This window comes from Malus domestica, chromosome 12 (genome assembly GCF_042453785.1).
Source record: "Malus domestica chromosome 12, GDT2T_hap1".
Classification (NCBI taxonomy): domain Eukaryota; kingdom Viridiplantae; phylum Streptophyta; class Magnoliopsida; order Rosales; family Rosaceae; genus Malus; species Malus domestica.
Window position 1 is genome coordinate 21,160,275 of NC_091672.1, and position 17,358 is coordinate 21,177,632.

The 17,358-nt window shown below is 35.8% G+C and overlaps 1 protein-coding gene across 1 annotated transcript; it reads left to right on the plus strand.

Moving 5' to 3' along the window:
* Positions 1-13,410: 13,410 nt before the first annotated feature.
* Positions 13,411-14,729, plus strand: LOC108174861 (uncharacterized). The gene is made up of 4 exons (XM_017336393.3): positions 13,411-13,753; positions 13,859-13,996; positions 14,085-14,192; positions 14,324-14,729. Exons 1-4 carry the CDS (start codon positions 13,580-13,582, stop codon positions 14,384-14,386), a joined length of 483 nt encoding a protein of 160 aa, XP_017191882.2. The 5' UTR covers positions 13,411-13,579; the 3' UTR covers positions 14,387-14,729.
* Positions 14,730-17,358: the final 2,629 nt, after the last annotated feature.

Genomic DNA, 17,358 nt, shown 5'->3' on the forward strand with positions numbered 1-17,358 from the left:
GGCTTGGTAATAGTGAGTCTCCCATAACCTACTAAGAGTTTCATCCAAAACTCTCGAATTCCCATGAGGGATATGGAATTTGCCAAAAATAGTGGGTGGTGCTATTTTGATTTAAAGACCCGAATCAAATGGCTTAAAATCAATCAATTTATATTCGTTATGTATTTGTTTACCAATATATTTGCAAACGCTATCCAACACTTGACAAATAAAAACCGAATGTTTTAGTTTCCGTACTTAGGTAACACAATCCCAAAGAATGTCTTAAAAGGATTGCATATGTATCTAAGTAGTCTCATCCTCACAATCTTACTATTGATAATGTATCATTAGAAGAATATGTTAGAAAAGGTCTATCATAAAGAGGACAACACTTTTAAAATGTCATAATTCTTCAATTACAATTTGTTGTATGAAGAAATAGGAGTTGCTTTGAACAACTCTTAGTCAATACAAACACTTAGTGCTTGTTTCTTTGTTGCATGAACAAGGAACTTGAGAAGAAAGCACAAAGGCATGAACACTTAATGTGCCATGATTCTTCATTTACAATTGTTGTATGAAGAAATGAGAGTTGCCTTGTACAACTCTTGAAGGTTTGTAATTATGTTTAGAACATAATGGTTGGTTGACAAAAATAGTCCATTAACATGGACTTATGATGATTTTGAATCATTAAGTGTTGAAGTGTTAAAACACTTAACGAGACGGAAACTAGGCAAGGACTTCACCTTTGTTTCCCTATCCTAATCGTTCACTAAGCTTATTGTAAACTATGTAGTGAACAATAAACCACATGCTCTCCAAAATGTTTGATGTGTATAACACAATTGAAAAAGGTTTCAAGAGAGATAGTGGGAGTTTAGGGACCATGACTATTGTAGTCAAAGGAGAAGTCAAATGAAGAAGATAAATAACTCCAAGGGAACAAACTTTCTTTATGAAAGGATGGACATTGGAAGGGGTATTTGCAAGAAATGTCTTGCAAGTGTCAAGAACACACCTTTCGAAGGTGTTGTAAAATGTTCTTGAAAAGTTCAAAACAGTTGGTTCTTCTACTTGAATGCTTGATTCTGTATTAGTAACTATGTTTTACAATCATTGTAAAAGTGTGGCTAATAAGAAGTAGAAGATTAATGAGAGAAGAGAAAGTACTTCACATTCGAAACGTGAATCTAATATAGATCTCTACGAAAGCAGATGGTACTTACTTCCTCATATGAACTACCAAAGAAATTGGAAAAACATAGATTGTCTTTATATTCCAATTTTAAGGAACTAAATTCCGTCACTATGTGAAATGGATAAATGTTTTGTTTGACAAAACAATGTTCTTTATTAATCAATGATTGGATTATGGTAATCTAATTAATTATCTCTATAGTAGAGATAATATGGTAGTGTTAACTGTTTAGAAAATAATGATGCTTAAAACCCAAAAGGTTGCAAGGTAGTGACTAATCCCAACTAAAGTTGTGATACCTCTAAAACATAAATTACGAGTTGGTCATAGATGGATGCTTTGGATCGTTAGATCCGGATCCAATACCTTCTTGTTAAAATTGTATAGAGGTGAAATGTTCGAATCTTTATTCTTTTGGAAAGAAGAAAGAATCACAAGGATGTTGAGGTTAATTCACTTAGATGTTAGTGGCACTTGTCCACAAACATAATACTACTCATGTTGGATAACATTCACCGAAGATCGCTCTCGGTTGGACTATAGTTTATTTTGAATAAACACAAGTCCGAATACTTTGCAAAATGTTTCAAAGAATTCAAGAAATGTAAGTTGATGAGTAAGACATCTAAAGTATTTACCTCCTTAGATTTGATCCAAGGAAAGGTAACACTTTAGATGAGTTTCCATGAAAGATATCAAGGAAAATAGCATCATAAGATAATGTATTTCTCCATTAGGAGAAGAACGAACTCGAATAAGATTTAGTTCGTTAGATGTTATCTATTACCCATATATAGGATATATACTTCTAAAACAATATGATTGTCAATGAGAAGATCTTCCAATATTTTCATGACTCCATAAGATGTAGTTGGAAAGAAAGTCAAATCTTAAGCATGTTAAAGATTTGGGATTGTGTGCTAATAAGCAATATTTGTTTGATAACAATCTTGTAGGATATCCTTAAAATAACTTTTGGATATCGCTTCTATAAACCAACTAGCAAATGTTGTTTTGTTGGGTAGTTCATTGTAATTCTACAATGTGATTTGCCTAAAAGCAAATGAATGAGAGATAGAACTCAAAGAATGGGTTCTTTGAGAGACAAGAAAGTAATCAACAAATATAACAACCTAGTTCCTATACCTCAAGCTCCAAGGTAGTCGATATGGATTTATAAACCATCTCAGTTGAATGGTTTTGAACTTTATGACTATGTCATAGAGTTGCACCTCTTAATTCGAAAGAAATAAGAATAAAATCCTTATGACTACATTGAGTGCATATACGATATATACTCAAGGAAATGGTAAAGTACCATTTGACTTCGAAATAATGAAACCTTCATAGCTAATTGGTAGCTTAAGGTGACTACAATCAAATAGAATGGTTGACTTTAAAGGAACCATTTTTGACGTAGTCTTGGTTTCAATTAATTCGAAGATTGCTAGCTACAACTAAATGGTGATTCAATGTTTGGACATTATTAAGATAGTCTTGATAATATGTCTAAAACTATAAATCACAAGACATGTAAGTTGTAGAGATCCATCCATCATGGATCTTAGCAAGTTAGTGGGAGCTATTTGCATTTTATAAGAAAAAGGATCAAATCGTTTGATTTCTCATAAAGATGTAAATGAATCTTTTGTTTACTAGTTTTACAAAAGATTAGTGGGAGTTAATCATGTTCCTAAAATTTAAATATATATATGATATATTAATTTTGGAAATGAAAAGAATACTTCTTCGTTAAAGTTATGACTTTAATACATTATATGAAGATAGAATGTATATGGGAGATATAGTCTATATCCATGGGATGGAAATCTATAATGATATATTTCATGATATAATTGGATTATATCAATCCCTAATAATAGACAATGGATGCTAGGAAGTTTCTCATATGATGATAAACTTCAATAAGAAGGACGATTCTAGTGAAACTAGCAAGTTGCTCTTCTCAAATGGAATGTACCCTTTGACTCCCAAAGAAATAATGCGTAAATAGAATCCTTTATGCATACGCAGAAAGGTGATTTATGTATTTCATATTGTATGAAAAACATTGATATGAGTTATACCTAGAATGGTACAAGACGATATCAATGCAAGCCCAGGATCAGAACCATGGCAACTGTCAAGTGAGTCCTTAAGTATTTGAGAAATACTAAAGGATAGATTCCTCAAAGAATGAGGAAGAATTAGAGTAACGTAATGGAAGCGTAAATGTATTAGATTATGAATCTAATCCATCATTGGATGTTTCTTCATTATGAATGAAGAGATAAACGAATATCTCTTTATTATGACTAAAGAGATATTTGGATGGAAACATTAAAGTAATGACTTTAGTGTGTTCCATTATGAATGCAAGATATATTGCCATATAGAAGTTTACAACAATGTTGTTTGGATGGGAAAGTTCATTTATGAACTCTCTATTCGGTTCCAACCAGAAAGTGTATGACACTAATGGGGCGATAGCTCAAGCCTGGGAATCAAGGTCTCATCAAGATCCGAACTCAAATGAGAGACTGAACCACATGATTGAGAATCATGTATAATGGTGACGTCGTTATTCTCAAGGTTGCTTCTATGGATAACACATATAGATATCCACTGTCTAGGCCTACTATTCAGCCATTTATGAAATGACTACAGAAGAGGTATCATCAAGATGACCAAGCTGATTGGCTCTAGTGCAAGTGGGAGATTGTTGGAAATGTGCCCTAAAGCCAATCATGTGATGATACTTTACGGACATTTCACATGTTAAACTAATCTAGTTTTACATATAAAGGGCAAAGATTATTGTTTGAGCCGTCTCATATAAATGTTATATGCTTAAACGATAAAGTCCAAGGAATATGTGATTGGGAGAATGTAATCTAATGAAGTTAGATTCATGAGACCATTCTTTCGTAGACACATCCTAAATGTTCCTGATCATAGGATTGTCAATTGGGCATTGACAGTCCGTTAAGATCGGTACGTACTATGTCTTCTCTCAGGGAGAGTGATTAGTCTCGAGTCATTGGTGTGTGTGACATCAAGACAAGTACGTAGGTGCTCAATAGAGAATGAGTACACTGAACGTGATCAACGAAGAGTTCTCATATTCCATGTCACATAAGAACTCATGGTTGTGATAATGCAAAGTAGTCTTTTGACCTGAGGCATCACAGTTGTCTTGTGGTTAAGTCCTTGATCTTTGATTATGTCAAAGTCACCCCCTCGGGGCGTCCACGGCATCGTTGGGGTCAAGTGACTTAGCTATGGAGACAAGTGAATGCACAACAAGGGATCTCTAACCTTCAAACAGTTGATGGAGAATACTCTATGATATGATTTAGAATCTCTGGCCAGAGTATGAATGAGATTAGGGAATGCGTTCCAAATCACATTCAAGTAAATCATATAAGCACAAGATTCACATTGGATAGTAGACATGAACAAATAAACTATCAAACCAAACAATGTGGTCAAGAGTATTAGATTAGAGAAAGACCGTATTGCATTTGTAATCCCGAACTGAATAGGTTCTCTAACCTCTTCTAATTAGCTTGGGTAACCATGACATGCTGCTAGGCGTCAACCATGGTTTGTGGAAGCCCTAAACGTGTGTAATCACTAAAGGGAGAATTGAAAATAGTTTCAATTCACAATCGATGTAAAATGGTTTTAATCGCCCACTACCTCGCTAAAAGGAACCTAATGGATCGCACACCATAAAAGGTAGAGATTGAAGATTAAACGGAAATGAGTAAGAATGATTAAATGGTTTAATCATTTGTTTATGGCAAAGATTAATTAATATGTTAATTAATCAAACGAATAAGTTCGTTAAAGACCTCGGGGATAGTTTTGGACCTTAAGGCCCAATGGGCTTCGAACGTCAAGCCCATTAACTTAAGTTGTATGACAATTTAATGAATAAAGATTCATTAAAGCCCAAAAGCCCAAAATTCCTTAGGTGGCCGGCCATATGGTGATGAATTAGGGTTTTGGTTATTTAGGTCACTTAAAGAAGTGACTATATAAATGACTTTATAGCCAAATATTCATTAAGGATTAAAAGGGTTTATTTTTGGGGAAAATTGGTGAGAATTGTCTCTCCATTTTCTCTCTAAAGAGGCCAACACCTTGGAGGGTACATCTAGCAATCCTACTACTCCAAGGTCACTCATTTCTTCTACAATCTAACCTTGGTGAAGAGACTTAGAGGTTCTCAATTTTGGGAACTTGGAGAACCTATTCTTCCATCCAAATCCATGGATCTAAGAAGCAAGGAATGAAGGCCCTATCTCTTTGGGTGATTAGCCTTTGCTTATGCAAAGAGGAATCTACAAAGGTATTAATTTCAACTCACTTTGTTTTGAGTTGATTAATTGGTTCACCAATCTACTAGGCTTTGAATTTCATGGTAATGTTTTGTTTTTGAGTGCATACAAGCATGATTCCGCCTTTAATTGTTAATTGCATGCTATATGATGTTGCTCAAATGAACATGTTTTTCAAAATAATTCCTTCACAAATCACAAAGCAACTGGTGATAAGGTGCTTGGCAAGAAAGCAGATTGGAAATGTTCTTATTGCAACATGAAGAGACATTTGAGAGAAAAATGTTGGATTCTTTATCCGGAGTTAAAGCCTAAGTTTGATAGGGAAGGCAGGATGATCAAAGATGGGAAGGGTTGAGTCACTCCAAAAGCATTTCATTTAGCTTGTTCCTCAACTGATGTGATGGCCAATTTCTCAACAAATCATGTGTCCTTGATCAACGAGTTTGCTGTTTTTCTTCAAAAGAAGCAAGGAAGCACTGAACCTGATGAAATGACACCTGAAAACCCTACTGCAATGCTAGGGAAATTTGCTGGATTCTTGGCTTACTCGGAGAACACATCGAAAGGCAATATTCCAGGTATTATCAGTGCCATTTTCACTGCTCTTAGTGCAAATGTTACACATGATTTTTGGATTATTGACTCTGGTGCCACTGATCATATAACTAATAAACCCTATAGTCTCCACGATTTTCAAAGAATTATTGATCTAATTCATGTATCTGTTGCAAATGGGAAAGGGGAACCTATTCTAGGGAAAGGAAAAATTAGATTGCTAAGTGAGCATACTGATTCCACTGCTTTCTATGTACCTTCTTTTCCTTTTCAGCTCTTGTCAATAGGAAAAATCACAAAAACCTTAGACTGTCTTGCCATATTTTCCCCTCACAATGTTGTGTTTCAGGACCGAGTTACTCAGAAGAAGATTAGTGAAGGGTTCTTCTTGAATGGACTCTACTATCTCTCAAAGGAGTCCAATTTGTCAACAAGCTCAGTGTCAACTTAAGTCAAGTTCAGGAACACCAACTCTGGCATCAACGCCTTGCCCATCCCTCAGAACTTTTGATGACCAAGTTCTTTCCCTTTTTTTGTAAAAACACCCTGAAGTGTGAAACTTATCAAATGTCAAAAGCCACTAGACTTCCTTTTGTTTCCTCTAATTCTAGAACTATTAAACTTTTTGAGCTTGTTCACTCTGATATTTGGGGTCATTCTCGTGTAGAATCCTTTGATGGATATAGATATTATGTTACATTTATTGATGACTATTCTAGAGTAACCTGGTTGTATCTTTAAAAACTTAAAAGTGATTTGTTTGATGCTTTTAAAGACTTTCACAACCTAATCACCAATCAATTTTCATCTAAGTTATATATATTAAGATCAGATAATGGTACCGAATACACTTCCAATAACATGAGTAATTACTTGAGCAATCATGGCATTTTGCATCAAACTAGCTGTGTTGGTATACCACAACAAAATGGTGTGGCAGAGAGAAAGAATCGAGACTTATTGGAGAATACTCGATCGCTTATGATCCAAATGAATGTTCCTAAGAAATTTTGGTCTCAAACCCTACTCACTGCCACATACATCATTAATAGACTGTCAACTCGAGTGTTGAATACTAAATCTCATTTTGAAGTCATGAAGGGCAGGCTTATAAACTTGTCTCACCTCAGGACCTTTGGTTGTACTTGTTATGTGCACATTCAAGCTCTCCATCATGACAAACTCGACCCTCGAGCTGCCAAATGTGTGTTTATGGGATACGCCAGTTCTCAAAAGGGTTACAAAGTGTACAACCCTAACATGGGGAAACTGGCAGTCTCTAGAGATGTGCGATTTGATGAATATTCACCTTATTTCCACAAAGGGTTGGAGACTAATGCTAATATGGAAGATCTTATGGACCTATTTCCACTACCTATTCCAGCAGAAATTCATGAAGTTACTCCTGCTCATATCAGCACTGATAATTCTCAACTCACTGAGAGTGTAATTGATGCAGTGCCAAGCTCCTCTGGACCATCAGAAGCTCAACCAAATCAGCAAGCTATAAGTGCACCAAGAAGAAATCCTACACGAGATAGACATCCACCAGTGAGGTTACAAGAGTATGTTACTTACACTGCAAGGCATCCTATCTCTGCAGCCATTTCTTATCACAGATTCTCATCTTCTCATACTTCTTTCCTTAACAAATTGTCCCACACTTTCGAACCAAGGAATTTTCATGAAGCCACATGCATGCATGTGGCAAGATGCTATGACTAAAGAGCTTCAAGCTCTGAATGTGGTGGATCTTCCAAATGGCAAGAAGGTCGTGGGAAGTAGGTGGATATATAAGACCAAATTCAACTCCAATGGAAGCATTGAAAGACACAAAGCACGATTAGTAGCTTAAGGCTTAGCTCAAACTTATGGCATTGACTATAAGGAGACCTTTGCTCCTGTTGCCAAAATGAACACAGTGAGGGTATTGTTGTCTGTGGCAGTCAATAATGCATGGCCCTTATTCCAAATGGATGTGAAAAATGCATTTCTTCATGGGGATCTTGAAGAAGAAGTGTACATGAAGTTGCCTCCTGGTCATCCAAGAGAAAATGAACCCAACAAGGTCTGCAGACTTCACAAAGCCATATATGGTCTCAAACAGTCCCCTCGAGCTTGGTATTCGAAGTTTAGTTCAGTCCTTAAAGCTGCAGGGTTCAAAATGAGTCATGATGACTCTTCTTTGTTTGTTCGAAGTAGTATTGCTGGCAAATTGATTATGCTTATATATGTTGACGACCTAATTATTACGGGTGACAATATAAGTGAAATCAAGACGCTTAAGCAGTCACTTCACCAAAAAATTTCCATTAAAGACTTGGGGCCCTTGAAATACTTTCTTGGAATTGAGGTGGCTACCCCTTCAAATGGATTGTTCTTGAATCAAAGAAAGTATGTTCTCGATCTTCTAAATGAAGCTAACATGATGGAATGTAAACCAGCTCGGACACCCCTAGCTAGCAAACTTCAGTGGCATAAAAAAGGTGAACCTCTCTTGGACCCTAGTGTTTATCAGCGAATGGTTGGGAAACTTATTTATCTCACAATTACTAGGTCTGATATCTCATATTCAATTAGCCTAGCCAGTCAGTTCATGCACTCTCCTACTCTAGTTCACCAGGAAATCGTCAAAAGAATACTTCGATATCTCAAGGGCTCAGTAGGAAGGGGGATAATTATGAAGAACAATGGATCAAATCACATCTTGGCCTACACAAATGCTGACTGGGCTGGAAATGCCCTTGATCGAAAATTCACAACAGGTTTTTGCACATTTGTTGGAAGGAACCTTGTCACTTGGAAGAGCAAGAAACAAACTATTATTGCTCGATCTAGTGCCGAAGCTGAGTATATGGCTATGGTAGCAACAACCTGTGAACTCATATGGTTGAAAAGTCTTCTTTCCGAGCTCGGATTCATAAGCATGGCACATATGTCCTTGTATTGTGATAACCAAGTTGCCATGCACATTGCCTCCAATCCAATATTCCATGAAATGACCAAACATATTGAAGTTGACTGCCATTATATTCGTGCTCAAGTTCAATCCAAGGTGATAGACACCGTGTTTACACGCAGCCATGATCAACTTGCTGATTTATTCACAAAAGCACTAGACTCTACTCAGTTTCAGCGTTTGTTGTGCAAGCTTGGATCAATCAATCCCCTTGATCCAGCTTGAGGGGGTGTATTGAAACCGGTTTGTATGGATGGGTTGTATGTATGTGTTGTCATCCTCACCATAGCTTGTCATTCACCTTACATCAACCACATCAACCTTTCTCCATAGCTTGTCATTCACCAATCACTTTCCATAGCTTGTCATTCACCTTACATCAACCTTTCTCCATAGCTTGTCATTTACCAATCACTTTCCATAGCTTGTCATTCACCTTACATCAACCTTTCTTAATTACTTGTAAAAGATTATTTACTTGTAATTTGGTTTTTGCTTTTCCACTTATTAGGGCAGATTTTAGGGATTGTGTTTGTGTAGTTATCCTACAATCTATTGTAGCTTTCTTTTGGCTCTCTATAAGAGTTGCATTCACTCTCTTGTAATCTTCATAATGAAATATACAACAAATATTGAAACCAAAACTCAACAGAAAATGAATGTTTACTTTGCAGTTATTCATACAGAACAAATGAATTATCTTCTAGGAGTTGAAGTGGTTACCTTCATACTTTATGAAGCATACCTATCTGATAGACGAAAGAAAAGGAAGGCGGAAGTAAATGCTGAGGAATTAATGGTTGATAATGAGAGCTTGTTCGAAGGACTCAGGCTGCTAAACGGGAAAGATTTCAACCCACCATAAATTTAGCATACAATTATTTTTCAATTACAAGTGATATTCTGCACTAATCTACACTACAGGGATTGAGAGTTTGAACCTGAAATGCAGTGAGTCAAAGAGAAAGACGCTAACCATCAAGAGAATCCACCACTTGCAGCAGACAATTTTCTTTGGTTTGTCAGTTGTTGGATTTTAACACATGTGGATCATTTGTTGAGAGTTGTACCACATCGGTGAGAGACAAGGTTTGCTATGTGCTTATATGGTCTTGAGCTACTTCCCATATTGCCAATTGGTTTTATGGTGGAACCTCAATTTCATCATGGTATCAAAGCGAGTTGTCCTCGTGTGAAGCCAAACGGCCACACGCGCTCCACGTCACCCAGTTGTTGTCCACGTGTAGGCTTGAAAATCGGCCACACGTACGGGGGCGTGTTGAGAGTTGTCCCACATCAGTGAGGGACAAGGTTTGTTATGTGCTTATATGGTCTTGGACTACTCCCTATATTGTCAATCATTATATGTCTAGGTGAATGTAAAATACCAGACAGTTTTTTGTGCAGTATTATCTACTTCTTTTTAATTATATGAGTATTGACATAGTTATAGAATTATTGCATATGCCAATGCTATATAGATTAGCCTTGATATTGCATGACGATAACGACAATTTGAATCTCTCTTATTCAATTTTTCTATTATTTATCAAATTGGTGGCATGCATGCTCACCGATTCATTATTAGAATTGGAAGAAATGAAAAAATAGGAGTTGGATAACGATAAATTAGAATCCGAATTTTTATTAAAGTTGTTTACTACTTAGTAATGGAGTATTAAATTTCCTTATTCTAAATAAGAATTTTTTATGCTAGTTGATAGAATTTAATTTGCATAACAACATATACTCATAAAATCCAGTTTATCCATGTTGATCATAACAATTTATCTGTCGGGGACAACTATTGATGGACGAGCTCCAGCCGAGTTGCTCTCCGGCATCTTTACGAGCGCACCCTTGTAAAATTCGAACTTCATGCGGGAGGCTCGACCGATTCTGCTATGGCTTGACTCAAGCTTCTCAGTCAATTTTCTTATTGGTCCAGTAGGCTGGCCCAACAGTTCCAGCTCAAATTAAACGATCCTATGGGAGAGATTTTTCAATGCGATCGTTACACGAGATAGTACATCACGTGTCGTTAAATAAATAGTGAGATATGTGTGTTAAAAAGTTAATAACTTAAAAAATAAAATTTCTCACCACTTACATAAAAATATATGGTGTACTACTCGTGTTCCCATCATAATTAAAAATTTCTCCCTGAATCTGTAGAGCAAAAAGGCAAGACGTAAAGAAAATTTTGTTCCCTTTTCCACATGCAACACCCTTAGCCTCTGCACTTTGTTGGACCCCCTCTTCCTCCAACCTTGGCACCACCGAGTGCGTTAGGTAAGCTTAGGGGTTGTATCTGGTGGAATTCGTGCCACCAACACCACCTCATCACGAGCGTCGTCCTCTCGGTGCTCTATGCCTGCCTCTTGTGGGATATTCATCATCATCACAAAACGGCTATATTCCTTGATGTAAGAGTGCTTGCACAAATCCAAACCTAATACAAGACACCATGAGATAGTGACACATGGAGATCGAATAGCATGTAAGCCATAAACTAGGAATGAATCTAAGAGTTAAACTTGGGCATCTGATCTCGAGATGCCATCCTACAAACGAAAACATAAGGACAACACGACAAAATTCTTGGAGCAAGCACAGTATGCTAATTAATCTCTAACACTCCCTTCTAATTACTTACTCACTTAACTCCAAGCATTTCCCTGAGATATATAAATCAATCCTTTGATAGTATCTTAATAAAGATATCTGCCAATTGTTCCTCCGTCTTGCGGTAGACTAGTTTAATCACGTTCTTTCACAGAACTTGCATATATATATCTTCAATTGACGTGCTTTATCTTTTGATGATAGGATTTCACCAACAACCCCCCCCCCCCCCATAGATATAAAGATCAATGACATAAATGCCACCAACTCTCAAAAGTCTGGAATCAATTTAAAATTTTGAGCCAAATATTGTCTAATACCTTTCCCTTACTTTCCTAATCGACAAAAGCACAATGAAAGACAAAATTTCACGAACTCATAAAAACTAGAGGACAACTGGAACTGGAAAAAATGAGTGAATTTTTTAATGAATTTTTTAGACATTAAATGTAAACATGTAATTTGAAAAAATTGAGCCAGATTTTGTTTAGCCATTTTTTCTATAATTTTATCGTCAACTTTGCTTTTGCAAAACTTTATCCAAATGAGAGCCCGTAATAACTTTTTTTTTTAATTTCAAATACCTCCGTGCTCAATGTACATGCCTTTATCAAATTGATTGAGTTGATAAGAACAAAATTAATTTTGAAAACGTAAGTTTTTGAAAACTTTCAAATCAAGTAATAAGCTAAGAAAAAACACATAGAGAAAAAGAAAAATGATAGAAATATCACTCTCTTAAAATCTTAGAATTAGTTTATTTTCAACCAAAAATTGACTAATACTTTTCTTTTAATTTGTTACTGGCCCACCAACTTTCATAACGGCAAAAGCACAACAAAGACAATGTTGTCACATCCCGGTCCGACGCCTCACTACATCTCGGGCTCAACTCTTTCATAGTATGATATTGTCCACTTTGAGCCCTCACCACGCCCTCATGGTTTTGTCTTTGGGAACTCACACGAGAACTTTTTAGTGGGTCATCCATTCTGGGATTGCTCTCGCGCAAACTCACTTAACTTCGGAGTTTCGATAGAACCCGAAGTCATTGAGCTCCCAAAAGGCATCGTGCTAGGTAGAAATGAGAATATATATAACTTATAGGATCCACACACCTTAGCGATAAACTCACCAAACACTAGAGTCGTGACAATTATACCGGGGCAGATGAATGAAGTTTTGAGACATTGAATGTAAACATGTAATTTGAAAATTTGAGCCAGATATTGTCTAACAATTTTTTCTATGATTTTATTGGCCCTTCAACTTTCCTAATTGGCAAACCTTTATCCAAATAAAGGTCTGCAGTAATTTTTTATTTCAAATAACAATCAAGTTCAATGTACATGCCTCCATCAAAAAATCGCCTCAATCAATTTGATAACAAAATTAATTTTGAAAACCCAAATTTTTGGAAACTTTAAAATAAATGTTGTCTAATATTTTTCCTTTCGTTTGTTACCGGCCCACCAACTTTCATAATCAACAAAAACACAACGAAGATAATGTTACCAACTCACAAAGCGCTAGAGTTATGATAATTAGAACCGAGAAATATGGATGAAAATTTTGAGACATTAAATGTAAAACGTGTAACTCGAAAAATTGGGTCAGATACTGTGTAATGGTTTTGTCTATAATCAGTAAACTTCCCAATTGGAACACCCGCAATAATTTTTTTTTTTTTCTAAAACATCTCCGTGCTTAATTTCCCTATAAATCTAGAACCAGCATTTGTTCCCTACATCTTTGTGCAGTCTCTCCATCGGTCCTTGTAGTCTTGCTTCTATTCCTTTCACAAAGTAGTTCTCTCTCTCCTTAAATCTCTTCTCCAAAATGTCTTTCTCATGTGATATAAGTATGCCATCATGATACCTTTTGAAGATCTTTCGAATTTAACTTCAAATGGTGTTCAAAATATTTTTGTTGCACCATCCTCCACACCTCAAATGGTATTTCGAGAAGTCCTACCCTTTGAAAACCATGAGATACAGGCCCCTGTTGATCCAAAAGGTATTATTAGCCCTATGGAGGGCTCGAGTAGTACTATACATGAGGTACAGGCCCCTGTTGATTTCTGTAAGTCCCTGCCTCTTGACTAATTTGGCCCCTCATCTCTAATTAAAAAGTACTTCTTGGTTTAACTGGAATTTGATTATACGGTAATTGACGGAACATTTTCAGTTTACAAAGGCAAAAACAGCAGAGTTGAAGGCGAGGTGGCCAGAGAATACAGACCGTGGAAACCCCGAAAACATGCGGATTGTAGTATACCAACCGCCTCAAGATGCTGACCCCATGAATATGACACCAAACATCCATGTATAATTTCATTCGTTTAATTAACCCTATAATATGTGTGTGTGTGTGTATGTTTCATTCTTACCTAACTTGTTTTACATATCCACAGGTAGAACAAGTCCAAGACAAGCCGGCAAGATCGCCGACCACGGTGATCGATGAGGACATGGGTGTCATTTGGACTTCCCAAAGAACTTTGGGAGGATTTAATGACGAGGTGAGTTAGATCCAGCAATTTAATTATATACACATCTATATGTATATATTTTTGACATGTAAAACTTTAAGATATATATAATATAAACAGTTGTTTTGTTCAATATACAATATTTCTTTGTTTGTGTTTAGGATGAGACAAGATCAGCACCAAGGAAGAGAAAAGCTTCAGATGCAGAATGTGCCCCAATCTAAAGAAAAAAACAGAAGCGATGGAAGAAGCGGGAACAAGAACTGAGATCGCCTATATGGAGGAGTGCGAGATGATTGCCCCAACTTGGAGGACACCGTGATGTATCTCTGTCCCATTACCTGGTGATCTCCATGCATGAGATTTAAACGAGAATGTGTTGATTCAAAACTGTTAAGTTTTTTTACTTTCAGTTTTGTTTCATCATAAGACTATAATATTTTGGCTACTTAATATTATTGTCTAGTAATATTTCTCTGTTACTTGTAATTAAGTGAAAGGCATTAAGTACATATATGTGATATGACGAGTTCAATACTAATATATTTTGCCACTTGTTAATCTAAATATATCGTTGTATAAAAAAAATGCATGGATCTAAAAGAGCGAGATTCATTCATTTGGTCATTTTTATCATATTTTTTCACTACATATTTTGCACATAATCGATCATGGAATGCATCAATGAACACTACCCGTCAAGAAACAACATGATAGGTGAGGAATTGATGATTAGAGTTTAATTTGCAACAAATTATCAAATGTGGTTATTTTTTTAACACGTTTGTAAAACCTCTCCATAACCCTATCAATTAATAACCTTAAAGTCATAAAACAATTATAGTCTCAATTTGGGCTAGTTATGTATAGGAATAAACTCCACATTATAATAAGTTATATATTTTCTAGGTCTCGTTTTAGTGAAACTTGTCTCCACATAGTGATTATCAATAAGTATGAAAATAATATGCAATGTCATAATTTAAAGTTTAAAATGAACTAATATATTTCTTTAAAGTTGTTTTTGCTTTAAATTTTTAGAGTTGATACCACGTCTTTGAGCTTGCGGATACATAATACCTCGTCAACATGGACATCTTTTTGTTGAAGCCAAATATCTCTAACTTCTCAAACATGTTTACAATTTCTTGGTATGGGAAAGGGATCCTCTCCGGATCCCTTCCACCAAATCCACCCAATCACCTAAGCCAGACTCTTGAAATTTGACTCAACGGCTAAAGTTATTATACATTTTAAAGGGGCTCCCTGTTTGTAGCTATTGGATCAAATTAATTAATTTGGTGGATTTGGTGGAAGAAATCCGGAGAGAATCTCTTTCCTTTGATATGCTACTTTGGTACTATTGTACTGTCGTCCTCAGGATTAACTCCTCCTTCTTGTTTGATTGCATTAAAGATTTATTCTTATGTTAAAAGGAAAACTAATGAAAATGACTTGAAACTTGAAAACTTTGAGTTTTAACCAAAATGACAAAAATGTGTTGTAAGTGAATAGTACCAGAATTGACTCTTTAGAGTAAAAATGTACTTAACGTTAAAAGTGAACAATACTATAAATGTTTCGTTAAGACTCTCTATATCAAAAGCATACACAACTTTTTGCACAAAACATGAATAATTTCAAATTGCATTGGGTGTATTGTATGTATTTATGTAATTTGCTTAGAAAGAGAGGTATGAAATGAATGACATCATTAAATACATACATGCACTAATTTTGAAAGATTAGATGTCTTCCTTTTACTATTGTTACATCTTGAAGCCAAAGCACAATGACAACAGTGTCACCAACTCTCAAATTACTAGAGTCATAACAACTAGATTCGGGCAATTATGAATGAACATCTGGGACATTGAATGTAAACATATAATCAAAAATTTGAGCCAGATATTTTCTTACATTTTTTCCTTTAATTTTACCCGCCCACAAACTCTTCTAATTGACAAAAATATCCAAATATATAGCCCCCATGATAAATTCTATATTTTCTTTCTGAAGATCCGTGCTCACTGTACATGCCTTTTATTTTAAGGAAAAGTAACGAAAATAATTTGAAAACTTTGAGTTTTGATAAGGACAAAATAAAGGATAAAGTGAATAGTACCAGGATTGACTTTGTAGTGTAAAAATATGGTTTTTCGTTAAAATGAACAGTATCGAGAGCTTTTTGTTAAAGTACCCTTTATTTTATGAAGTTTCCATCCTTGTTATAGATCTAGAGCTGACATTTCTCTTCCATACATCTGTGTCAACTTCCCTCCTCTTCTATTATTGGCACTCCAAAAATTTCATTGTGCACTTCAAACTTTCTACATTTAAAAAGAAAAATATACTTATGAAAATGCATGATAAGATTTTTGGAGTACCAATAACATTACTGTGGATGCAAATTTCCGTCATCTCTTCCTTTGACAAAAATGCACCTACAAAATAATAACATATAAGATTAAGGTCAGAAGTCTTACGCGCCCACGATGAATGGGAGCTTTGGCCGAAGAATCTCCAATGTCAAAGTTAGAATTCTAAAAAGAATGTGTTTAGGAGTTTGTGGGTAGCAAAATGGCTTAGCATTTTAGAGGGATGGTAGGGGTATTTATAGGAGAGTGGCCCGCCCCTTTTGGTGGAGAGTGGACGGCCATGTATGGTGTAATTGGGGTGAATAATTGCAAGATATTATGTGAAATAATATATTGTAATTAACATGACAACTATTACTAAATTAAATCGGAAGTTTTGGGAGTTACCTTTTGAATAAAATCAATAAGGAATTGATGAGGAGTGATGAGAGGAATATGAAATAAATTTCATATTTGATCACCTTTGACTCTTCCTTGATTGAGCTGTTATTGTCTGTTGCATGTGCGTGGGAATCCCGGTGTGCCTCTAGGGTAATCTTGTTTTTTTTAACCCAAAAGTTCACGTGTCACCTCCATGATTTTTGGATTATTTTTTGCTCCACAATTACCCTATAGAGAGCAGCCAAGCTTCCTTAGAATAAGAGAGAGCAGTGGCAAGGGGATTTGGATTTGCTTGGCAGGAAGAAGGCTTGTCCATATAGAAAGCAGCAGAGCTTCCTCTATAAGGAACTAGATCCCAATCCGTTCTCCTTGTATTGACCCTGCAAAAATTCACGAGTTAAAAAGTTAGACAACGAGTTAGATTCACCCTTTATATA